This window comes from Chlorocebus sabaeus, chromosome 12, assembly GCF_047675955.1.
Source record: "Chlorocebus sabaeus isolate Y175 chromosome 12, mChlSab1.0.hap1, whole genome shotgun sequence".
Classification (NCBI taxonomy): domain Eukaryota; kingdom Metazoa; phylum Chordata; class Mammalia; order Primates; family Cercopithecidae; genus Chlorocebus; species Chlorocebus sabaeus.
The window spans coordinates 66,424,234-66,450,772 of NC_132915.1; the positions used below are offsets into that span (position 1 = coordinate 66,424,234).

The following is a 26,539-nucleotide window of genomic DNA, read 5'->3' on the forward strand; positions in this document are numbered from 1 at the left end:
AGTTTTTTGTATTTTTTGGTAGAGACGGGGTTTCACCGAGTTAGCCAGGATGGTCTCGATCTCCTGACCTCGTGATCCACCCGTCTCGGCCTCCCAAAGTGCTGGGATTACAGGCTTGAGCCACCGCGCCCGGCTGCTGCCTCTATTTCTGCTTTCTCTGAATAGTCTTTACATTATGAAATCCAGTTTATACCAGATTTAGCTTTTAAAATCACTCAAGCTGAACATAGTAAAGTGTTTAAACATAGATTCAAAATTGTTTCTCCACATCCTGCTGGAACTCGGAGGTGAATTCTTTGTTGTTACAGGATAGAGGTAGAATATATTTTCCAACATATCAGAGAGCAGATAGAAAGCCAGAGAATATTTGAAGTGCAATCAGTATCCATCTGGTAGTTTTCCTTTTCAGTGTTATTAACCAGCTCAATATAAACTTATGAGCTATGAAAAGTAGAATTCATCTACATGAGACTGTTTTCATGATAAATGTAACATGTTTGTTCTGGTTCTACCTTAGGGGAGATCCAGTTATCTGGCAGGAATTTCATTAGTGTAACTCTAGGGCTTCTGTTCTTCCAGTGTAAGATCACAGAAATGACCTCACGTTTATGGTTTGAAGCGATTACAAAGGCAGCAGAAATATGTTTTGAGATCAGTGCTTAGTTTGATATTTATAAGATGCTTCAGAGGAGGAAATTTTGTTACAGAGATCATTTCCTTTAGCTTACTGTCAATATTAAATGTTCTCTATGAGGAGAGGCCACGGTTTGGTCATGTACTTAGGTTAATCCCTTTCCAAACAAAAGCTAGAACATGGCCTTTGGGGAAAATGTCAAATTCAGACTTTGGGCCAAAGCCACTGACACTGTCCAGGGATTAGTCAATACAGTGCAAAGTCATTTGTCCACCATTGTGGAGGACCGCAGTCTTCCAAATGGAAGATAACGGAACCTGCCCATTTGAAAAGCATCAAAATGGATTCTGTTGAAACCCTGTAGTAAGGTTTGTTCTTTGTTTTGTTCTCCAAACAATTATTAAGCCCTACTCTATGACTGGTACTGAGTTCAGCACATGGGACAAGAAATATGTGGTTCTTGCTGCACAAACTAGTCCAGAGAGGACAAGAGACTTTGCACTGGTCTGTAGGTGCATTTAGTAGAAGGAGATATTTCCGCCAAAATCCGAAGACTGAATAGGAGTTGGGCAGGTAGAGAGCATGATTGGATATGTTGGGGAAGTTTGTGTGTGTGTGTGTGTGCATGCACGCGCGCACGTGTGTGTGTGTGTGTGTGTGTTTTGGAGGCAGGTGAGTTATTCTAGATAGAGGGAAGAGCTTGTCCAAAGGCCAATGTGTTTGAGGAACTTAGAGGAGACTAGTTTGGCTGGAACAAAAATATCAAAGAGAATGAATGGCTTGGTCCTGGAGGCTGGAGTGATGGGCAGGAGCTGTATTAAGCCATATTCAGGATTTTGGATTAGGCCGTTCAGTCAGGGGAGACACAGGAACAGAATTGTGTTTATAAAATCAGTCTGGCGGCTAGATGGAGAATCATTCAGGAGAGACAAGAATGGAAAGTGGGGAGACCAGTTAGTAGCCTAGTAGAAACCTGTCAGTAGGGCTGGTGATGGGGGGCCCGAAACAGAATGGTGGCTGTGGAGACGGAAAGAAATTGACCTTTTTTGAGATCTTCTCGTGTTGTGAGTGATTTGAAGGATGACAGTCAGGGAAAGTCAAGGATGACTCTGGGATTCTGGCTTGAGCAATTGTCATTATCCCTATGATACCATTTACTGAGCTCTGAGACCTGGAGAAGATAAGTTCTGATTAGGGCAATAGTCATAGGGTTGAGCAAACAAAAGGAAAATGACAAACTTTCATCTCTGTTACTTATATTCAAATTGCTGTTTATTACTTGTTGTATATGCATTTTCACCTTTTGCTAATTATATTAGAGGTACAACTAATATAGCAACTATATTATATATAGTATCATATTAGATGTGTACAGTATTTTGCTCATTTATTTGCCCAATAAGCACTGTTGCTTCCTGTGAGCAAAGATCTTCACTTGACAATGTGAGAAATGCAGAGGTGGATAAAATGTGATTCCTGTTTCCAAGGAATAAATAGTCTGTTAAGAGTAACAATATATGGAGTCAGATAACTTTAAATAAAGGTTTGGGTACTTGGGGCCATAAGAGAGGGTCAGAGCTCCAAGATGAGAGAATTTACATCTGGCTAGGAAATCAGATAAAAAGATGTGACCTTTGAGCTGGACCTTGACTTGGCCTCACACTTTCTGCAGAGGTAGTTGTGTGAGCTGAGGCCCAGGGGTAAAACTGGTGTAGTAGGTAAGATCAGTCTGGAGTGAAGGCCTGGGAAGGGGAGTGGTGGGTGGATGCTGGCTAGGGACTGAAGCCTCAGGACACAGGTCCATGAGGGCAAGGTTGAGGAGTTTGGCTTTTGTTCTGTGGGTGGTGGGGAATTATTAGGAGGAGAATAATTCCAGCTCTCACTTAGGAAAGGTAAACAATAGCTTACACAGTGCTATGGAAGGGTATTTTCTAGCTTGCGTTTCTTTGTATGTCTGAAGCTTATAGGCCCATAATACTTTTTGATGTAGGGTCTTCGAGGTCATTCTTTGTTGTGTTTGGTTTATCTATTCCCTGTCAGGTTGTTTTGAGTTTTCCCACTATTCTAAATAAAGCTGAGATTGATATTTTTCAATACTCAAGAGCCAGGGTTTATTGAGCTCATACTCTGTTCTAGAACTTTACTAGGCATGGGAGACACGGAGATGAATGGGTGCCACGCTTGTCTTCTAGGAACTCATGGTCCAGGATAAACAATATGATATTTTTTCCTTTGTGGTCATCACTTCAAGGAATACCAGTCAACATGGAAACAGAAGATCAAATTTAAAATTTAAATTAATGTTACAGTTTCACCAATGATTTCCTAGAGAGATTGAATTGCCAGTTTGTATTGTCATGCTTTAATCTCAGGACTAGTACGTGTTGGGCCTTATTATTTTTATTCATATTTGGTATGACACATAATAGTACTCCATAGCCCTTTCGCGTGTGCTTCTTTAATAAGGTTGTACATTTTCTGTGTCAATTTCCAGCTTGCTTTCTTCATGTGAGAGTTGTCAATTCACTTGCTTTGAGCATGTGAAATGTGGGTATCTACTATATGTATTTATGCCCATTCTTCATATATTTGTATTATAAGCTTTCCCCACTTCAGGATTTTTTCATTTACTTATTTTCAACGCTTTATTGATAGATAATTTAGATACCATACAATTCACCCATGTGAAGTGTACAGTTCAATGGTTCTTAGTGTATTCACAGAGATCTGCAACTGTCACGAGTCCGTTTTGGAAGGTTTTCATCCCCCAAAAAAGAAACCCATACCTATTAGCAGTGACTCCCAAACCTCCCAAACTTCCCTCCCTGAAGCCTTGGACAACCACTAATCTACCTTCTGTCTCTATAGATTAGTCTATTCTAGATATTTTACATTAATGGAATCATACAATATGTGGTCATTTGTGGCTGGCTTTCACTTAGCCAGATTCATCCATGTTTCATTCCTTTTCATTGCCAAATATTCTGTTGTGGAATACTGTATTTTATTTATTCATGTCATTAGTTGATGGACATTTGAGTTGTTTTCACTTTTGGATATTTATAGAAAATGCTACTATAAATATTCATGTGCAAGTTTTTGTGTGGACATGTATTTTCATTTCTCTCCGTTACATACCCAGGAGTGGAATTGCTGGATCATGTTGTACACCATGTTTAGTCTTTTAGGAAACTTCCAGACACTTAAAGGACTTTCTAGAATTTCTATTCAGTTTCATTGGTGAAAGCCACACCATGCAGTTTCGATTATTGCCTTTGTCTGAAAGGAGTGCTTACTTTTCAACTGTAACTTTTCTGAAATCTAAGTGTTTCTGATAGAAATTTAGAGTTCAAATTGATATGTGCTGTAAGTGTGAAATAGACACTGGATTTCAAAGACTTAATATGAAAGAATGCAAAATCATCCATAATTTTGTGTATTAATTACAAGTTGAAATGATGATACTATTTTGGATATATCGAGTTAAATAAAATATATGTTATTAAAATTTATTTCACTTATTTTTTTTCCTGTTTTTGTGTAACTATTAGAAAACTTAAATTTACGTGTGTGGTGTGTGTATTTCATTTGGACCGCACTGCTCTAGAAGTTGCGCTAGTGTGCCTATTGAAGAAAGTAACCCCAATTTGACACCTGCTTCCCAGCTGTGTGTCTTTAAGCAAGTTAAAATCTCTCAGAGCAAGATTTAGTCTTTTTAACTATAAAACAGGAATAATAATTGTACCCCCTCACAAGTTTATTTTGAGGGTTGAGTGAGATATATATATATATGTTAAATCACTCCCTAAAATATAGTTAGTATTTATAAATGTTATTATTATTGTTGTTATTGCTGTGATTACCATCAATTTGTCAAGTCGTTTTTTAATCTGGAAGAATTTTTTATTGATATTACATTAAATCTCTATTTAATTTAGAACTTTTTTTTTTTTTTTTTTTGATATTTAGTGTTTCCATCCAGGAACCCAGCGTAACTTTAACCCAATTATTGTGTCTTCCTTTATTGCTTTAAGGAAAGTTATATTATTTACTTTAAATAAATCCTTCTTCCCCTGCATTACATTAGTACACCTCACTAGTTTTGTTACTTGAATTCTTTCTTGGCATTTTCTAGATATTTAGCATTCACTCATTAAGGATGCCTAACAACAAATGTACATTCAGCTAATGTGCTTTTAATGAATTGTTTAATGCTTTTTGTGGCTGTGTTTTGTGTTTCTATCCTGCATCTCCACTAAACTTATCTTTTGGCACTAGAAATTTTCTTTGTTCATCATTTTCTGTGTGAATGTCATCTGCTACAAAACAAAAAATAAGGTGGTACTTTTCCATTCCTATGCTCATTATTTCTCTTTTCATTTTTCCTTCCCTGATAACTATTATTAGCATTTAACCTGCTACATTAAATAGAAGTAAGTCTAGGGTATCCTTATCCTGTTGTTAAAAAAATTTAACACCAAATTGTTTGTTTGTTTGTTTTTGAGATAGTCTCACTCTGTCACCCAGGCTGGAGAGCAGTGGCATGATCTCAGCTCACTGCAACCTCAGCCTCCTGAGTAGCTAGGACCACAGGTGTACACCACCACGTCCAGCTATTTTTTTGTATTTTTAGTAGAGACGGGGTTTTGCCATGTTGCCCAGGCTGGTCTTGAACTCCCGGACTCAAGTGATTAGCTAGCCTCAGCCTCCCAAAGTGCTGGGATTACAGGCATGAGGCACTGCACCTGTAATGTCAAATGTTGATTTGTGACTTTTAGTGTAGAGTATTGTTTATTGCATTTAGGAAAACCTTTTTATAGCTTTAAAAGTTTTTAAAAAATCAGGTATAGGCTGGGTGTGGTGGCTCATGCCTGTAATTCCAGCACTTTGGGAGGACGAGGGGCAGATCACTTGAGCTCAGAAGATTGAGACCAGCCTGGATGACATGGTGAAACCCCATCTCTACTAAAAATACAAAAAATTAACTGACTGTGGTAGCACGAGCCTGTAGTCCCAGCTACTTGGGAGGCTGAGGCATGAGAACCACTTGAACCCAGGAGTGGGGGGCTTCAGTGAGCTGAGATCATGCCACTGCACTCTAGCTTGAGTGACAGAGTAAAACCCTGTCTCAAAAAAATAAAAAAGAAAAAAAAGAAAAAAGAAAGAATGAAAAAAAAATCAGGAAGAGCTATGGGCTTTATTCAGTGTGAATTTTCAGTTTTCTGTTTCTTCCCTCTCGTTAGGTCTCTCTGCTGCTCCAGCTCAGTATTACCTGCATGCTGGCCTCGAAGAACGACTCTGTCTGCTTCTAGGTTGTGTGGGCTGGGTCATCTCTTCATATGCAGCCTAAATTTGCTCTAAGTCAGGGCCTGGGGGGATCCTTGGTGAATAATGTACACAAGACTTTGGACTTGTGCTTGTCACTTACATTTTGGCTCTGTGAGACAGTTTTTCATATTTCCGGATTCTTGCTGAAACTAGAGATCGTTATAAAAGAGAGAGATGATTTTCAGATAAGTGAGGGCCTATTGCATTAGGCAGGGTTCCTGACAGTGTTTGGTAAATGGATGAGAATAAATGATAGACCTTAACTGCAGAGCCCCAAGACAGCTGTTACTCCTTCACATTTCTGTTGTTTATAATGACGATAAACACCTCATCCCATCACTATCTGATCTTCCTCAGAAAGAACCACTGACTGTCAGAGGGAAAAATCATTTACCACAGACAAATGAAGAATAACTTGTGACTTGCTTTGTCACTCCCTAAAAATATTTGAGAGATAGAAAATAGAACTTGCCTGCTTTTAAAGAACATACATGTTTTAAAGATTGATATAGAGGGTCCTTGCTATCCGAGATTTTATATTGGAATCCTTGCAGTTATAAAGCTTAAAGGGAAGCAAAATTCATCATAAAGAAACAAAGAAAAAAAATCACCGAAGACAAAATCTTGCTATAAAATTATCCATCATCAAACATCTGAACCTGACAACTCCTTGTTTCTGTTCACCATCCATGTTTTTCCTCTCCTGTACCTCTGACTCCAGCAGTACGTCCTGCCTGGGATGCCCGTCTGCCTGTCCTTCTGTCAGTCCGTCCATCCATCCATCCAACCATCCATCGATTCACTCAGCAGCAGTTATTGAATATCTTCTGTGTGCCAGGATCTGGGCTATGTAGGCATACCCTAGACATGTCTCAGAGTGCAGCTCAAATGCCACCTCTTCTTCTGAGTACCAGATGTGTCCCTGATTCCCTATTCCCCACCCTACAAAGTTGAAACTGCTCTCCCCCTTCTCTGTGTGTCCATAGCACTTCATGGGCGCTTTCTAGATATTTAACATTAGCTCATTAAGAATGCCTGTCTGTACGGCTTCTCTTTTAGAGGACAGTCCTAAGTTCTGCGAGTGGCATTTGTGTCTTATTTATCTCAAGAGGAGAGATGGTGTTTGCTCAGCTTGCATCTTTCTCCATGATGCTTAGGGCTGACCCAGTCCATGACCAACAACTAGAGTCTTCTCTTTCTGTTTTTTACATAGTCGTTCTCTTCCAGGGCTAAAGTTGCTGCAGCTGATGGGCCCGCCAGGAACCCAACTCAGACCCTCATCCCTGTGCGGCACACAGTAAAGATAGACAAAGACACCCTCCTCCAGGACTATGGATTTCACATTTCTGAGAGCCTTCCCCTTACAGTGGTGGCTGTCACAGCAGGTAGGGGATGACTGGGAAATGAGAAAGAAGTTTGGTTTCTTAAGGGGAAATAGCCCCACATCTCCCTGATCTCTCTATCCTACAACAAAATGCCGAAAATCCTACCCTGGGAAGTTAGACAAGGCACACCTCATTCTGTCTTGGGCTTTGCACCTTACCTTGATGCTGGGAGGGAACAGCCTCAAGCGCACTTGCCGCTCCAAACCCCAGGCTCCCGCTGGCCTTGGCTAGGGCTTTGCCCACCCATGGCTCCCTGGCTGGTCTCAGGGGCAGTGAAAGTATTTGGCTAAGCTTGCCCTCCTCTTTGAACCCCACCTGCTCCTAGCTGGGGATACTTTCTGGTCAGACAGTAATAGAAACTATTGATTTGTTTTCACTTGAACCTTGTGAAATATAGGCTGTACCAGGGTGGAGAGGAGCAGGTGGGGAAAGTCCAGTGCTTGTCTTCATACTTGAGGTGTGTTAATCTGGGATTCATTAAAATGTATTAATTTCTATTTACACACACATACACACCAGAGCTTTTTAGAGATGAATGGAGTAGATTTACTGGCCAACTCTGTTGATTTAGAAGGTTCTGGCTAGTTTTCTTTCTCAGGATAGTCTTCTAACATCCCCGGAAGTTGGTGATAGATGATAGGTATCTTATCCATGGTTTATAAACAGGAAGATTAAGATCCACATGAGCCCAAGCCTGACTGAAGGTGGAGTAGTGAGCCAGTGCCCCTGGGGACTGGATCAGGCTGCCATTTAGCTGTGCTGCTATTACACATGGAGTCTGGGTCCTCCCGGCGTGAGCACCAATTACTTATTTTCTGCCCAACAGGAGGCTCTGCACATGGCAAGCTTTTCCCTGGTGATCAGATCCTCCAAATGAACAATGAGCCTGCTGAAGACCTTTCCTGGGAACGAGCAGTCAATATTCTCAGGTACTAAATGGTCTTCCATTATATACAGAATTGCACAGATTATCAAAGAACAAAGATGGGCAACAGGAATGGCATAACTGATCCCCTGATTTTAATAAGGCTAAGTATCCTTTAAAGCAGCAAAAACAGCCTTGTTTTAGAACGGCTGTTTTTATCTATTAAAACGCCTTCTTGTTAGTGGCTGTTGTAGTCCAGTCTCTCTCACTTGCCTACAAAAGAGCTTGGGAGGCACAGAGTGCTGTATTTGTCAAAGCCCTGCCATGCCCAAGACACCGTGCTAAGCACTGCAGGGAATGCAATGATCATAAATAACCCATAGGCCCTACCCTCTAAGGATTTATAGACATATTGTAACATATGCCAAAGATTGAACTAAATTGATACCAAATCTGTTCTTCTGTATCCCTCTTGCTATCTCTTCTTAAATATAATTGCAGGTGCATCTTGGTTGGCATATATGTAGTTTCATTGATGTAGCACCTCCAAACCTTCTGCCTGGTGTCATTGTGACTTATGGAAATGCCTCACTTTCTACCTAGACAATGATTTCCTGAGACCAGGGCTCAGTGGGTGCTCAGTTAAATGAGTGAATATGGTTAGCGCTGGGAATTGGCAACCTAGACTTTAAGATGGAGGAGTGCCATTAATAGGAGTAAAGAGGACAAGCAGACATTTTAAGGACACATGCAAGCTTTGGATTTTAAATTTTTCATTCAACATTGTTCTAATGACTAATATAAAGAGAGATGAGAAGCAGAGGTAGGTGAAAGCTAACTTGAAGATATATATACAATTCAGTTTGTGCTTTTTTATGAATGGCTGATCTGGCTTTGGGATGGTATTAATTTGTTTTTTTTTTTTCCCTTTTTTTGAGATAGGGTCTTGCTGTGTTGCCCAGGCTGGTCTTGAACTCTTGGGCTCAAGTGGTCTCCCCATCCCAGCTACTCGGATGGCTGAGGTAGGAGAATCGCTTGAACCCGGAAGGCAGAGGTTGCAATGAGCCACGATCGTACCACTGCACTCCAGCCTGGGCGACAGAGCAAGACTCCATCTCAAAAAAAAAAAGAAAAAGAAAAAGAAAAAGAAAAGCCGAGGAAATACACTGTAAATGCTGGAGAGTCCTCCAACTTGGGCAGAAGTTGTAAGTTGACAAAACAGGGAAAGGCGCAGAAATATTTCAGTTGTGTCTTTAATGCTGGGTAAAATTTGGTCCAAAAGATGGAGATGAAGGGTGATTCAGGCAAAGAGGTAAGCAGAAGCAACAGGGTGGGAAGTAGGGGCTGCTGAGCAGTTCAGTTTGCCTGAAGAAACATTCTAGGAAGTGAAGTCCGGGTGATGGAGGGTCTTGAATGACAGCACAGCACGTTTCAGTGTGATTCTCCCCTTGGATGGGCGAGCAGTTGACGGCTTCTGAGCAGGGGTGCGTGACTTGAGGTGTGCTGTGCATTTGTGACCTCTGCATGTGAGAATCCCAGGATGCCTTCATTTTTTTTAGCTTAGCTCCCAGTGTCTAAAAACAGCATGTATTATTCAGTGTCACGTGTAAAGGTAAAACACAAAGCAAAACAAAATGATACAACAATGCCAAGAAAACATCTCAAATTCCTCCAAATAGCTGCGAGGCCGGTATGTCCTTTTAGAGCCTTTGCACTTTGGTTTATTGTGATTTATCTCAGAAAAGGCCTGTTCTCATTTAAAATGGAAAAGAGGAAGTCCCCAGACACTTAGACATCTTGGGTTGAGTTTATCCATTTGAGGAAATAACATACCAGCAGCAATTGGCCTAAATGTTCATATTGCAAGAAGGCAAATGAAATTATTTTGCAAACTGCTTCTCCATGATAGCAGTGGCAGAGAGAAAGGAAAATATGAATCGATTTTCTCTGTTCCACCCGCTAATATAAAGTAGACGTTCGGCAGTTATCTGCTTGATTTGATCACTTTTGAAATCTAAGAGATAATGCAAGACAGAGATGTCCACTATCTTGATTATATGATTGGGCTCATTACACTCTGTGTGCCCAAACACCATAAACCCTTTGGCTTTTATCTGATAAATGTTATCCACAGACATTCATTCCATTTAGTGAAATGCTTAGCATGAGTTTTCTGAAATAGCAACCTAAGTTATCTGTGTTATTGCCATATTTTCTCTTAAAAATATTTTAGGGTCAGGAGCAGTGGCTCACACTTGTAATCACAGCACTTTGGGAGGCCGAGGCAGGCAGATCATGAGGTCAGGAGTCTGAGACCAGCCTGACCAACATGATGAAATCCCATCTCTACTAAAAATACAAAACTTAGCTGGGTGTGGTGGCGGGCACCTGTAGTCCCAGCTACTTGGGAGGCTGAGGCAGGAGAATTGTTTGAACCGGGAAGGCAGGGGTTGCAGTGAGCCAAGATTGCGCCATTGCATTCCAGCCTGGGCAATAGGGCAATACTCTGTCTCCAGAAAAACAAAACAAAACAAAACAAAAAAAAATTGGGGGACATAAATATAACTAGTAGTTACTAGATGAGTTCTTCATTATATGGGACTAAATTAAGGCTAAGTGCCTTAATTAATGTTGTGGCTGTAGATATAGAATAGATGGTGGAGGTGGCCATATGAAGATTCCCTCCAGGTGGGAGGAGCTCTCTGGGTCAGCTTAAGTTCCTTTGTAGGTTGCTGCATTTCCCAATATCTTTCTCGGTTTTGCTGAGCCAAAAAAGCTAAGGCAAAGGAGGCTGCTTTATACTCATTCTGCCAGTCTTTTTGACCCTAACACACATGCTCACACATGTGTGCATGCACGTGCATCCATCACACAGAATGACTAAATTTTTTTCTTTATTCTTTCTTTTTTCAGGGAAGCGGAAGAGTCTCTTTCAATCACAGTTGTTCGCTGCACATCGGTAAATCTCTTTCTATGTCCTGTGTGTTAGTTTCACCATTCTTGGCCCTAAGACCCTGTTCCCCCAGAGGATATCCCTCATAAAGTAAGCAGGGAAGACAGAGGGTGGAGGGTGACAGCTGCCCGGCAGTGGGTGGCCAGTCAGTCCATGTTATCTGAAGACCTCCTCCATGAAAGTACTGTGGAGGAAACAGATATGGTGCAGGCCTCCAGAATGTCTGGCCCAGCTGAGGAGATAGATCTATGACTATACACAGTAGGATGATGGTAAGGGCACCAAACTGGACTTTTAAGACAGGTTTGAGTGGCATGACTTTGGGAAAATCATTTAGTCTCAGTTTCACTTTTGTAAAATAGTGGTCATGACAATAACTGCCTTGTCTGTCTAATGGGTTGTTAGGAGGACCAAATGAGATGTTGGATATGAAAGTGTTTTATCGGCTCCAAGTTTCACCACACAGCAAGGTGTGGCATAGATGATCCTAAACCACCACAGGCCAAGAGGCTCCTCATGTATTATTTAGGGAAAGTATATAATCAAATTTTTAAAGGAAAAACTACTAAGGAGATAGTTTTTCAAAAGTTGATAGAAAATTTTTATTGTGAGAAACTTTAATATGTACTTCTTAGCGTTGGCCACAAATAGACCAAAATAAAAAAAGAGGGGCATAGGGAATTTTAATAATGCATTTAATAACCTAATTTAATTGACCACATAGCAAGCTACCAAGAAAACTCAATAAATTCCCCAAATGAAAAACTGTGCAAGTCCCTTTTTCTGAATATAATAAAATAGAAGCTAATAACTATTAAAAATTTAATTAAAAACCATTCAGCCATTCGGAAATAAAAATGTAATTTCCTAAGTAAAGATGGAGTCAAATAGAAAAAGCAAAATTGTCATTATAGACTATTTAGAAAATAATTGAAAATTAAAACTGTACTTCTTTTATTTTTTCTTGAGATGGACTCTCGCTCCCGTCACTTAGGCTGGAGTGCAATGTCATGATATCAGCTCACTGCAACCGCCACCTCCCGGGTTCAAGTGATTCTCCTGCCTCAGCCTCCCAAGTAGCTGGGATTACAAGCACCTGCCACCATGTCGGGCTAATTTTTGTATTTTTGGTAGAGATGGGTTTCGCCATGTTGGCCAGGCTGGTCTTGAACTCCTGACCTCAGGTGATCCACCTGCCTCAGCTTCCCAAAGTGCTGGGATTACAGGTGTGAACCACCATGCCCGGCCAGAACTGTACTTCTTAAAACTAATTTTGTGCAGTTGAAGCTATACTCAGAGTAAAATTCATAGCCTTGAGTGGTTTTATCATTTAATACAGAAGTAAATCAATTAAATATTCAGTGCAAGAAGCTAGAAGAAAAGATTAATAAAACAAACATAAAACAGAATAAAGTAATAAAAATTAAAATATAAATGATCCTCTGGAAAACAGAAAGATTGTAATGTTGTTAAGTCTAAGAGCTATTTCTTTAAGGACAAAGGTTGTATAAAATGCAAAAACTTTAAGGGAAAGAGATAGGTGAGCCTCATGTGGAGGAAACTGGAATATTTCTGACATATACAAAAAAATTAACATAAAAGGAGATACATACTATGTTCCTTGATGGGAAGACTAAGTATTATTAATAGATCAGTTATTATATTAATATATATACTTAATACAAATTCAAGCAAACTCTTACGGGACTTTCATTTGTATTTAACAAAGTTTACCAAAGTGAGACTTATCAAGAAAACCTTTTTTAAAAAGGATAATGAGGATGGCCTTGACAGGCAGATTTAAAAATGAACAAAGCTACAATTATTAAAACAGTATTATACTGGTGAAATGTTGAACATGTCAATGTAATCAGATAAAAAGTTCAAGAGTAGACGCTAGTATAAGAACATAGTATGTGAGGCCGGGTGCAGTGGCTCATGCCTGTAATCCCAGTATTTTGGGAGGCTGAGGATGGTGGATAGCTTGAGCTGAGGTGTTCAAGACCAGCCTGGGCAACATGGCAAAATCCCATCTCTACAAACACAAAAACAAAAACGAAATGATTATAACTGGCAGGGGCTTAGGTGAGAGAATTACTTGAGCTCAGGAAGTCGGGGCTGCAGTGAGCTGAGATCGCACCCCTGCACTCCAGCCTGGGTGACGGAGACTATATATATATATATATATATATATATATATATATAGAGAGAGAGAGAGAGAGAGAGACCATATATATATATATATATAGAGAGAGAGAGACTATATATATAGAGAGAGAGACCATATATATATAGAGAGAGAGACCATATATATATAGAGACCATATATGTATATATAGAGACCATATATATATATAGAGAGAGAAACCATATATATATAGAGAGAAACCATATATATATAGAGACCATATATATATAGAGAGAGACCATATATATGTATATAGAGAGAGACCATATATATATAGAGAGAGACCATATATATGTATATAGAGAGACCATATATATGTATATAGAGAGAGACCATATATATAGAGAGAGAGACCATATATATGTATATAGAGAGAGACCATATATATATATAGAGAGAGACCATATATATATAGAGAGAGAGACCATATATATGTATATATAGAGAGACCATATATATAGAGAGAGACCATATATATATAGAGAGAGAGATCTCATATATATATATAGAGAGAGACCATATATATATATATATAGAGAGAGACCATATATATATATATATATATATATATAAAAAACTATGTGTGTGTGTGTGTGTGTGTGTATAGTTTGTGAAAAACATAGCATTCCAAATCTGTGGGAGAAAAGGCAATTATTCAAGAAATCAAACTTGGACATTTGTTTAAGTATTTGGAAAAAATCCAGTCTCAACTCTAAAAATGCAAACAATATGGATGGATGTCTGTCTGGTTACAGGCTGTAGAAAGGTTGCCTACGCATTTAGGGCATGGAAGGAAGCACAGTGGAACAAAGGTGATTTGATTACATGAAAATATAAACCTTCTGTGGTCCAAACACTCCATAACACTAGAAAGCAGATAAATTGTTGTCTTCTCTCTCTGTATTTGACAAGTGTTATCTTTTGTTTTTATTTCTTGGAAATAGAGTAGGAAAAAACCCACCTAATTAGAATGAAGATGTTTGCCATAAATATGTCAGACCAAGTATTTTATGTATCGATAAATGGAAGTTCTTCTATTCTTAACATAATTTGTCTGTTAAATAATATGAAACCAATATGGAAACAGGGAAATCTAATCAGTTTAAATGATAGTGCAGGTGTTAGGATGTCCTTTTTATTTAGCTGGTTATCTCTCATTGGAGAGTATTTTAATCTTAATCAGGCAGGTTTTTTCCTGATCTGTTTCCAAGAAATGAGCAAAAGAAAATACTTAATGCAGGGAGCGAGGGAAACAGCGTAGAGGTGAATCCTTTAAATAATAAAAAGTATGGGAAGGTGAAAATTGGTATGTGTCCAGTACCACTCCTGAGATTCCTACAAGATTTCCAGGAAGAGAGAAACGTAAATACTGTGCTCTGGAGGTCTCTCAGGGAGAATTGCCATTAGCCCAGTCTGTGGCCATCAGTACCTCTGAGAAATGCCCTAAATATTGGCTAGCCTGCTCCTGGGCCTCTCACCAGAACTGCTCCCAAGAATTTAATTTAATTTAATTTAATTTTAATTTAATTTAATTTAATCTTATTTTATTTATTTTTGAGATGAAGTCTTGCTCTGTCACCCAGGCTGGAGTGCAGTGGCATGATCTTGGCTCACTGCAACCTCCGCCTCCTGGGTTCAAGCGATTCTCCCACCTCAGCCTCCTGAGTAGCTGGCATTACAGGCATGCACCACCATGCCCAGCTAATTTTTATATTTTTTGGTAGAGGCGAGGTTTCACCATATTGGCCAGGCTGGTCTCGAACCCCTGACCTCAAGAGGTCCGTCTGCCTCAGCCTCCCAAAGTGCTGGGATTACGGGTGTGAGCCACTGCGCCTAGCCCCGAAGAATTTTAAAAACATTGCAAAATGATCATATATATCTTGCTTTAGCAAGGAGCCTCGTTGTTGTTGTCGATTCTTAGAGTCCTCAAATTACTTGAAACCGATTAGGAATGTTAAAATCCACAGTTGCAACATTAATTACTGCTTCTCTAGAACACAGAATTTTATGAAAAAGGTTCTGATTTAAATTTGTAGATCTGTATTGTCTATATTCATTGTCTATAATACATTAATTATTTGTAATAATATTAATGCCAGTATTTAATGTCTTATTTAATTTGCACCAAAAGGAAATGCTACGAGGAAGATACACTCATTATCCCCCCTTTACAGATGAGGATGCCATGGGCCTCACACGCCCACAGTCTCACATGCAGTAATCAGTGAAGTTGTGTTGTTTTCCAGGTAGACTCCAGAACCCACATTCCTTAGTGTTATGCTATTCTATTGTATCTTTGTAATCCCTGCTGCCTTCATGAGTGACAGCGTGTAGCCCAGGACAGAGGGTACTGCCAAAAGATATAGGAATGTTTTCCAACATGTCCCTTTCAGTGCCCTTTTAAACATTAACTCTTAGTTCAGTAAAAAACATGCACAAGGAGATTTTATCAGCTGAGGTCTGCTGCTTTCTGATGAATTAATTTAGAATCCAGGGAGAGCTTAGAAGTTCTAGAATAATGAGTAACTCATATTCTTTGAATTGTCTCTTTAAAATATTAGATGGCTGAAGTGGATGTAAGTAAGTGATTTATATGTTCTAGATGCCAATATATTCAGGTATAAAAGTACAGGAGCCACAGTGGGGCCTGTGTGTTGGACATTTTCATGTCAGCATGTTTTTTCCTCAAAGCAGCCAGTTTCATGGTTGGGTGGTTCCAAATGTAAGAATGGCCCTTCTTCCCTATGACTCCCACCAACTAGTCCCAAGCAAGTCCACTTTGTATGAAATGGCAAAGATTTGGAAGAGTGACCTCTAGGCTAAACAGCTGTTCCATTGACCATTCCTCATAGATGCGTTTTTCTGAATTCTCACTTCTCTGAGAGCTTTCTGGACAGAGTCCAATTTCATGGTGACCCTCCCAAATAGTGGCACCCAGAAAGGAACACAGTTCCACCAATGCTGAGTACCATGGGGAGTGGACATGCACCAGGAATGCTAGTAAAGCCCAAAATTGGGTTAACATTTTCGCAGGCTCAATCACACTGTCGGCTTGGGTGAAACTGGTGACCAACTAAATCCTGAGCTTGTTTTCAAAGGAATAGCTTCCAAGCCACGTCCCTTCAATTCCATGCTTGTGCAATTGAATTGAATTCTGTGCAATTGATTTTTTGGATGCTCAATGCCACACTTCACATTAATCCCTGTCATGTTGCTTTTGCCCAGTGTTCTGGCATGCTGAGATTTTACAGTCAGGGAACTGTGGGGCTGAAAGGTTTATTTGTACAGTTGAGAGCTGTAGTCATTCTCCAGTGACTTCCTGTCAGGGAACCTCCTCTGCCTAAGTCTACTCCAGTTCCTTCAGTTTCTTGCCAGTTGATTTTCTTGAGCATGATCCAGTTCTGGGCCCAATTCTTCCAGGATTTATCTCCCAAAGGTGAGAGACAACAGTGTTCCTGCAGATTCCTTTTCTCTCTGCATCTCTCCTCTGTTCTGCCCCTGATTTCTTATTCCTTTGAGTCTTTGGGATGGCGGTAGTTGTACTTGTTGACCACTCACTTTATCTTATTCCCTGCAGCTCTTGACATTCCAACTCCTTATACCCTCTTATATTTGTTTTTGGTGATTTCCTGGCCTTTGACCCATAGCTATCTCTGGTCCTTAAGTTTCCCATGCACCCTCTTATAGATTCCCAGTTCCTTAATCTTGCCCCCAAAATTCTTGCTGCCTGATATCTGATGACACCTTGCAGCTCTGTCCTTCACAGGTTTGGCAAGTTCACTCTCTCTGGCTTCAACCAAGGCATTGCTAAACATCACTGTTGAGGATTGAGACTAAGTTACTTAGTTAGAAATCAGAACTATTTTGAGTATATGTCAACTAGTTTATGAATCCACCTAATGGCACTGCATCTGGCCTTTTCCACAGGGGGTTTATAGGAGACCTTATCAAATGCTTTGCAAGAATGAAGGAATACTGCTATATCTACAGAACCCTGGTCTACCAATATGGACTTCTATCTTCAAAGGAAAAATGAACTTGGTTGGCTCTAACTTGTTCTTGGTAACTCCATCTCTTATCTTGGATTTTGCCAAGAATATATATATATATATATATTTTTTTTTTTGAGATATTATCTTGCTCTGTCATCCAGGCTGGAGTGCAGTGATGCAATCTTGGCTCACTGCAACCTCCACCTCCTAGATTCAAGCAATTCTCCTGCCTCAGCCCCCCGAGTAGCTAGAACTAAAGGCATGTGCCACCATGCTCGGCTAATTTTTGTATTTTTAGTAGAGACGGGTTTTTGCCATGTTGGCCAGGCTAGTCTCAAACTCCTGGCCTCAGGTGATCTGCCTGCCTCAGCCTCCCAAAATGTTGGGATTACAGGCAGGAGCCACCACACCCAGCCTGATTTTGCCAAGAATTAACGACAAACTTACCAATATGTGTTTTCCTAAATCCTCCATACTCATTTTCTGGAAAACTTGATATTTGATCATCTTTAGTCTCCTAACATTTCTTCCATTCTCTGTTCCATGGATGATACGAGCTGTTACATGTTATAGGTCCACAAGCCCGTTAGATTCAAGTGGTATGGGAGTCTTGAGTTCATTCGAAGCAATCTGATAGTCTTATCACTAATTTTGGGTTGTAGCTTTTCTTTCTCTTATTCCTTCTATCCCTTCTCTAATTTCTACAGGTGTGCTTCTTCTCTGCAAACATTATTATTTCCCTGCTTTTCTACTAATTTTTTTTAAAGCAAATTATATATTTGAGATGTTGAGTCATAGTCATGAATCCTATCCTGCCAAGATTCCAGTTATCCGTGAGAATCACATTTACCTTTTTGCATTAAAATTTCAGGGCTACTTGTTCACTTCATGTACTTCATGGATTTGGTCTGTTGGTATTTGAGTCTACGAACATTGTTTCTAAGAGTTTCCCTGATTGTTGTTATGTATCTCTTCTCCCATCTTCACAGAATGTGGCCCAGAGTTTCATCTTGGTACTCTTACACATGGAAACATTCGAGAGGCTGACCTAAAGGACTGTCCATACCAAGGGAACATAGGATGTTAGGCTGGAAAATAGTGTGTCAGGATTTCATCCAGGAAGGTCACAGCCTGTTGGTCTAGAAGACCATGTAAGATGCTATTCAGCAAGTGTCACAATTTGGCCTGATACATTCTAGTCCAAACATTTCACCATATACTCATACCAACCTGTGATGACTCTCTTCACTTCTTTGGGAAAAGAGGGTACCTGACAAAAGATAAGAGCAAAGTGGGGCCAAGGGTAAGTCATAAGGGTCAGAGTTTCAGGGAACCCCAACTAACTCCTATATTATACAGATGGGAAGACTCTGAAGGCCAGAGAGGGGCAAGGACTGGACCAAAGTCACACAGAGTTATTTTGTTGTGCTTTACACACCTACCTGGTTTTCTTTCATAAGAATTTGAGTTTGAGATAGTTCTCACAACTATTGAGCAGTAAAACATGAGTTGGAATTCAGATCGTCCCGTTCACAGGCCAGAACTCTTTGTCTTCATCATGTCACAGCTATTTTGCTACCATGCTGAATGTCCAACTATTCTCAGATACATGAGAACATTATCTGGCTTGGGATCCCTAGATTTTATGAAAATACCTATAATGGGATATCCTCCTTTCCTGTGGGTTTAAATTGAATCTGCAACAGCTATCAAAGTTTCTGTTTTTAAGAAATGAGAAGATAGATATACCTGGCTTTTATGAAAGCACTGTTCCAAAATGTATCACGTTAATGTTTTTCAGGGAGTCCCTAAATCATCCTTCCTGACTGAGGAGAAGAGAGCCAGGCTGAAGACCAACCCTGTGAAGGTGCACTTTGCTGAAGAAGTGCTCATCAGTGGACACAGCCAGGTGTGTCACTAGTCAAGTGATTGAAATTACTCCTTATGAAGCTGGCGAGCTGCCTTCTGGCACATAACTCCCTGAACCTCTGGAATTCCACAGCAGAGAGGATGCAGAGGAAGTGCAGTGCATTTGCAAGAGGCTTTGTGCACCTTCCCAGTCAGACGCCTGCAGACCCTGGACTGGGAGAGCTGGTGGGAGCTCTGGGCCATGGGTGGGGACTGGGAAGAAGAGCACTGGGTTTGGCCCTCTATTGTTCTGTGATTCCATTCTTCTGCCAATGAAATTTCAACAGATTCCAAAAGTTAATTTCTCATTGTGCATCTTCAAATGTATTATCCCCTCTGAAGGTGATCTATTGATAATCGTGCCAGTGGTGATGGGATTGCTTTTTATTTTTAAGAGCCCATCATCTGTTGAACCTCTATTATGTGACCTAAACTTTATGTGTACACAGTCCTTAGTCATCACAATACCCTGCAAGGGAGATGTTTTAACAAAAGAGGAAGCAGAGGACTAGAGAGATTAAGGGACTTAACTCTAAGATCACATGGCGAGAAAATGCAGGAGCCCAGGTCCATGTGACTTTGATTCTTTGGTTTTTCACTGTGACGTGCTGTCTAGTCCTTTTTGATATGGAGATACCCAGGATTGGGGGTTCAGAAGACAAATTTGTAAAGGGAAAATGTTGGCTAGAGTTTGATTTTAATGTGGAGTGCTGGATAAAAGGCGCATTTATTCATAATTTATACATTTTCCCCCAGTAGTCTATAACTATTGCCATTCGGAATTTCTTAATATTAGACTTTGAAACTTTAAAGTCAAAACTTGTCCTTATCTTGTCTTCTCACCATAGAGACCAGCAAAGGCCGGGGGAGTCAGAGGGGGTGGGGGCTATGGCCATTTTAACAAAGGATCCAGGCGACCTGGTCCACATCTACAGAGCACTTATTTTCTACCTGCCCTGCTACTTAATAGGGCATACCTTCAGATAGACTTGAGTGAGAAAAGTGGACTTGTTCAGGAAGGGGCCAGTGGGAGGCCTAATGCATGACTCAGAAATCACCTGTCAGTTGGCAATATTTGAGTCATGTTTGTGAAATTGGATTGAGTCTCTTTAGAAAATTAAGTTTAGATTCTGCCAGGCATGGTGGCTCACGCCTGTAATCCCAGCACTTTGGGAGGCCGAAGCAGGCGGATCACGAGGTCAAGAGATCGAGACCATCCTGGCTAACATGGTGAAACCCTGTCTTTACTAAAAAATACAAAAAAATTAGCCGGGCGTGGTGGCAGGTGCCTGTAGTCCCAGCTACTCAGGAGGCTGAGGCAGGAGAATGGCGTGAACCTGGGAGGCAGAGCTTGCAGTGAACTGAGATCGCACCACTGCACTCCAGCCTGGGTGACACAGCCAGACTCCATCTCAAAAAAAAAAAAAAAAAAAAAAAAATTAAGTTTCAATTCAACACATGACTCTTCATCTCAAGAGTCATGCACAGTGATGAGTAGTAAGGGTGAGAACCAGTTAGCAGGACAGGTAGAGAATAAAGGCACTACAGGTGTGGACAGGGTCATCTGGTTGATTTGTTAAAATGGCCATGACCTCCCATTCACTGCTGTCTATGCTGAGGGGACCAGATAAGGACAACTTTCACCTGAACTGGCTACAAAACTGGCTCAGAGTTTTGGTGGGGTTGGGGAGTTTAAAGGAACAGCGTTCTAAAAAGGTGTCTCTGGGAAGACTTGGAAGGTTGGGGCACCTCAGGGAATCTTTGGGAGTCTCTGCATCAGCCGCACAAGGCAGAGATAGCAAAACAAGTAAGAGTTCATCCCTGTAACCTGTCTGTTCATCCTTTCAAGTGTTTAAAAGATGATAAAATTGGCTGTTAAACTTTTCCCCTTGGAACATGATAAGACTGCCTTAGATACACAATCACTGTGTTAAGAAGGATCTGAGATAGTAAACCAACATTTGAAATATGTTTGACTTTGCTCACAGTTAAACAAATACAAAGGAAAAATGTTAAAAAGTAAAACTTTATACTTAGCAAACGAGCACAAACAGAGAAAAAATGTAAGCCCCAGTGCTGAGAAAGTAATTACAGTCATGCACTACTGATGGCTTTATAAATTGGCTTAAATGTTTTTGAGTGGAAAAACAAAATTTAATGACTGCCATAAAAAGTGACCCAGAGATTGCATTCCTATTAGTCTATATAATAATTTAAATGTGAAAATCCATATATTTAAAGATATCTATAGTATCAACATTTTAAATAGCTCCCAAAATGGAAAAACATGCTCAGTTGTCTAGGGCAGAGGAATTGTGAAATCAGTTCTGATATTTCAACTCAATAAAATATTATAAAGGCATTAAAATTATGAACATTAAACCCACCTAAAAATTGTATATGAAATGCATATTGGGTAGAAAATGAACATAGAATCATGCATATTATATTATTGCAGCTCTCTAAAAACTATTTACAGATATAGGTAAAAATTGGAAGAAGCCTTAGGGAAAAGTAAGTGGTGGTAGTTATGTAATGTTGCTATGAATATATTCTTTGTAAACCTTTTAAATCACAAAGAAAGTACTAAGGAAAAAATTTCCCACTTGGGACACCCCAAAATTCAGATTTCTAAAGACTCTAAACCTGAGAAGTAAGATGGCAGCAGAGTAAGCGGTCTGAAATCCCTCATCCTGATGTAGTGTGAAATGGCACTGGAATATGAACATCTTCCTTTTTCTTCTGTAAAAATACTGTGGTTTTTTTAAAAAAAAGTTATAGACCCGGGAGACAGAGGCTGCAGTGAACTGAGATGGCGCCACTGCACTCCAGCCTGGGCAACAGGGTGAGACTCTGTCAAAAAAAAAAAAAAAAAAGTTATGACTGTGAATCTTGCTTAGAAGATATAAGCACCTTTATATTTAGAAGATTCAATAGTCTCATCTGAAAAAACTGGCAGGTTGTTTGTTTGTTTATTTGTTTGTTTAAGATGGAGTTTTGCTCTTGTCGCCCAGGCTGGAGTGCAGTGGTGTGATCTTGGCTCACTGCAACCTCCGCCTTCTGGGTTCAAGCAATTCTTCTGCCTCAGCCTCCAGAGTAGCTGGGACTATGGGCGCATGCCAGCACGCCCAGCTAATTTTTGTATTTTTAGTAGACATGAGGTTTTACCATATGTGGGCTTTATACCCAAACTCTTTATAGAGATGAGTGCAGGGGGCAATTCTAGCTCAGATCTTGGGAACTCTAAAATCTCTTTGTGCTTCTGGAGGACACCAGCCCCAAGGGCCCTTTGTATTTGCAACCAAACACTCCGAATTCATTTCTTAGGAGAACTGGGAGATTCTCCAAAACCCTCTCCTGCTCCATCCCAGGAGTTCTAGCTGGCATGGGGCCACCATACACAGACCAGTCCTGTGCCTTTTCCCCAAACAGCCCTACGAGAGTGGCAGAGCCCCTTAGGGGACCTCATGCATCAAGGGTGATAATTGGGGTGAATGTAGTGGAGAGCATCTCTCCGCCCTTTGGTGATATTTCATTACAGGGAATGCAGCAATAAAATGAGGGTAGGAGAGGCTTTCCTACCCTCCCCCTCCCACCCCAATCCTATAAGGTAGAGTCTAAGAATCTCTGAAAGGCCCATGTTGAACAGTGTACATGTTGGTCATCTGGCTTGCCAAATTGGATCCCATAAGGGTACAGCCAGCAGTAAAATGCAAGCTGATGGTCATGAGACATTGCACAGGCTCGCGCAGTGCTATCAGTACGCTCGTGGAAGGGCTCACTCTTCTCCACCATTTGTCATATCTGACAGTCCTCATGGGTATCCCTTGACAAAGCATGCCTGTGCATTGGAGAAATTCCCAAGTGCCAAGAAGGAACCTCTGACATGGTAGGAGGTTAGGGAGGCTCCTACTCTCGAAACCAGGCAGGTCCAGACAGTCAAGGATTTGTCATACCCAGGGGCAGGAAAGCTGTGACTGGGATACAACAGGCCAGGCACGGTGGCTCAAGCCTGTAATCCCAGTGTTTTGGGAGGCCAAGTCAGGCAGATCACTTGAGGCCAGGAGTTCAAGACCTGTTGGCCAACATGGAGAAACCCTGTCTCTACTAAAAATACAAAAATTAGGCTGGCACAGTGGCTTAGGCCTGTAATCCCAGCACTTTGGGAGGCTGAGGCAGGTGGATCACCTGAGGTCAGGAGTTCAAGACCAGCCTGGCCAACATGGTGAAACCCCATCTCTACTAAAAAAAAAAAAAAAAAAATACAAAAATTAGCTGGGCATGGTGGTGTGCACCTGTAGTCTCAGCTACTCAGGAGGCTGAGACAGGAGATTTGCTTGAACCCGGGAGGCAGAAGTTGCAGTGAGCAGAGATCGTACCACTGTACTCCAGCCTAGGCGACAGAGTCAGACCCTGTCTCCACAAGGAATAAAAAAAGACAGGGATACAACAATACTCTTGTGTTTTCCAGGGTAATTCTCTGCTGTGCATGCCCAACGTGCTCAAGCTATACTTGGAGAATGGACAGACCAAAGCTTTCAAGTTTGAGGCAAACACAACCGTGAAGGTATTAAAAATAAACTTGGACTTCTTTTCCCAAGAGAATGTTCTGGCTGCTAGGACCCCCAGGCATCTTGCCCTGCATCTGTCTTGGTGATCTCACAAACACCATGGTCTGAGACCCTGTAATAATAAGCCAAGTACCATGTTATCTCATTTAGTTGCACAACCACCCAGAAAGATGGTATTTTTACCACCATCTTAACTGAGTGGGGGTTAGGGGGTGGGAATCAGGACTTACAGAGATGAAGTGACTTGCCCAAAGGTCAGATTAGAACTCCTAAGCCTTCACCCATAACCCCCAGGCTTCCTTGCCATTTGTCTGTGACTCTACCTGCTACCCCAAACACTAGAGCAGTCAAAAACCCAGGTGAGATGTCAGGAAAGGCCCAGGCGCTACCTATTCTGTTCTTTGTTAAAGTCAATTGAACTTATACTTCACAAGTTTCCTCATACGAGATGGTCTGAGAGGGGTTACTGAGCTTAGTCAAGGGTGGTCTCTGTCTTCAGGAGCTTGCAGTCTAATTGAGGGAGGGTGGACATTCAGGGAATGCTCAGTTGTCCAAGGCAGGATGAAATAAAGGCCACGTGCAAGGGGAAGAGTATCATCTGTTCCAGCCTGTCCGGACATCAGACAAGGCTTGGAAAAGAAGTTGGACCTGTGCTGAGCTTTGGAGGACAACTGAGATTTCAACAAGGGCTGGTAGGGACAGGGCAGTTGAGGGTAGGGTACGTATCATTCAGAGAGTCCTGTGAACTAACACAGCCAGAAAAATGGGAATTGCCCAGGAGATAGCAAACCATTCAGCAGGACTGGGGCACAGGCTGTTTTCTTGTGGAAGGGGTGGCTGTGGAGGGCCTCAAATGCCAGGCAACAACAGAGCTTGAGTTTTATCCGTAGATAATAATGTATGGTGCTAACAGTTCTTAAACAAGGGAGTAAATAGTGTTAGAGTGAGGCTGCAGTGAAGAAGCAAAGTTGTTCAAACATTAAAAACCATGTAAGAGGAAACATTGAGCCCAGCTCTTCTAGTACAAAGGGGAGAGCAGGTTCAGGAGGGCCTATGCATCTATAGGTGACAAACAGTAGCCAAGACACATGCGCACACATACATCTGCACAGTACATTCACACGCATGCATATGCACGCACACATATGTACAATGTACACGCACCTGCACGCACACATCTAGTGTTTCTCTCTGGCACCTTCATTTGGCAATTCTTACAGCTGCTCCAAATGCTCTATTCTATTTCTTCCTAAATGTGACTTAGAAGAAGCTGGAGAAGGGCTTTCTGAACCTGGGGAACTCCAAGTCCAGAGGAGGAAGGCAAGGAAGGAATAGATTTTAAGTGTTTACTACATGCCAGGCACTCTTCCTGGGCACTTTCTTGTGTACAATCTCATTTAATGCCCTAGCAACCTTGTGAAGTAACTAGTGTTATCCCCACTTTGCAGGTGAGAAAACAGGCCCAAGAGGTCCAAAAATTGTCAAGGTCAGCTAGCTCATAACTGGCTTCAAACTTGTTCTGTTTTTGAACCCTGTGCTGGATCTTGTCACTCTGCCATTCTGCAGAAAAGGGAAGCTCTGCAAATGGATTAGACAAGAGTTCTACTTTCATCATCTTTGATCAAAGTGGATCGGAATAGAAGGGTTGATTTTTTTAAAGCAAGTCCCCCTTTGGTGGCCAAAAGGACTTTGAGGTAATTTACAATAAAGGCCCACATTACAGGGGAATTAAACTTAAGATGATAGAGAGTTGGGGAAATGAACAAGGACTTAGCCAGTATAATACTGGTTAATCTTATTTATCTGTAGTAGCCAAATTTTTTAAAGCAAAGCCTTTATCCACACAGAGAGAGGTGGATAAAAATAAATCTTATGAGTGAAAAAAGGAAAAATTACTGTCAGCTCATCAGTGACTTATCTTCCCCTTTCCCTTACTAAGGGAAGAAAAGTTCTTGTATTAGAAAACCCTTTTTCTCTAAATCAAGAAAAAGAATATGTCATTTGACCCAGTAAAAATTTATTGACACTTTTTATGTGCCAGGCATTTCTGTATCACCAATAACTTGGCAACAAATTACCCAGGGGCCAGGCGCAGTGACTCATGCCCGTAATCCCAGCACTTTGGGAGGCCAAGGTGGGTGGATCACCTGAGGTCAGGAGTTTGAGACCAGCCTGGCCAACATGGTGAAACCCCGCCTCTACTAATAATACAAAAACTAGCCAGGCGTGGTGGGTGCAAACCTGTAGTCCCAGCTACTTGGGAGGCTGAGGCAGGAGAATTGCTTGAACCTGTGCCGCTGCACTCCAGCCTGGGCGATGAGAGCAAAACTGCATCTCAAAATAAAATAAAATAAAATACACAAACAAATAAATAAATTATACTTTTTTTTTTTTTTTTTTTTGAGACGGAGTCTTGCTCTGTAGCCCGGACTGGAGTGCAGTGACCAGATCTCGGCTCACTGCAAGCTCCGCCTCCCGGGTTTACGCCATTCTCCTGCCTCAGCCTCCGGAGTAGCTGGAACTACAGGCGCCCGCCACCTCGTCCGGCTAGTTTTTTGTATTTTTAGTAGAGACGGGGTTTCACCGTGTTAGCCAGGATGGTCTCGATCTCCTGACCTCGTGATCCGCCCGTCTCGGCCTCCCAAAGTGCTGGGATTACAGGCTTGAGCCACCGCGCCCGGCGAAATTATACTCTTAGGTTATACTCTTAGGAAG

The 26,539-nt window shown here is 41.1% G+C and overlaps 1 protein-coding gene across 1 annotated transcript in view; it reads left to right on the forward strand.

Moving 5' to 3' along the window:
* FRMPD1 (FERM and PDZ domain containing 1) overlaps positions 1-26,539 on the forward strand; it is a 99,314-nt gene that overhangs the window by 52,614 nt on the left and 20,161 nt on the right. The window contains exons 3-7 of the mRNA XM_007968691.3: positions 7,190-7,347; positions 8,174-8,276; positions 11,126-11,171; positions 19,147-19,254; positions 23,725-23,820. Of these exons, the coding sequence (XP_007966882.2) occupies positions 7,190-7,347; positions 8,174-8,276; positions 11,126-11,171; positions 19,147-19,254; positions 23,725-23,820 (511 nt within the window). The remainder of the gene's footprint in view (positions 1-7,189; positions 7,348-8,173; positions 8,277-11,125; positions 11,172-19,146; positions 19,255-23,724; positions 23,821-26,539) is intronic.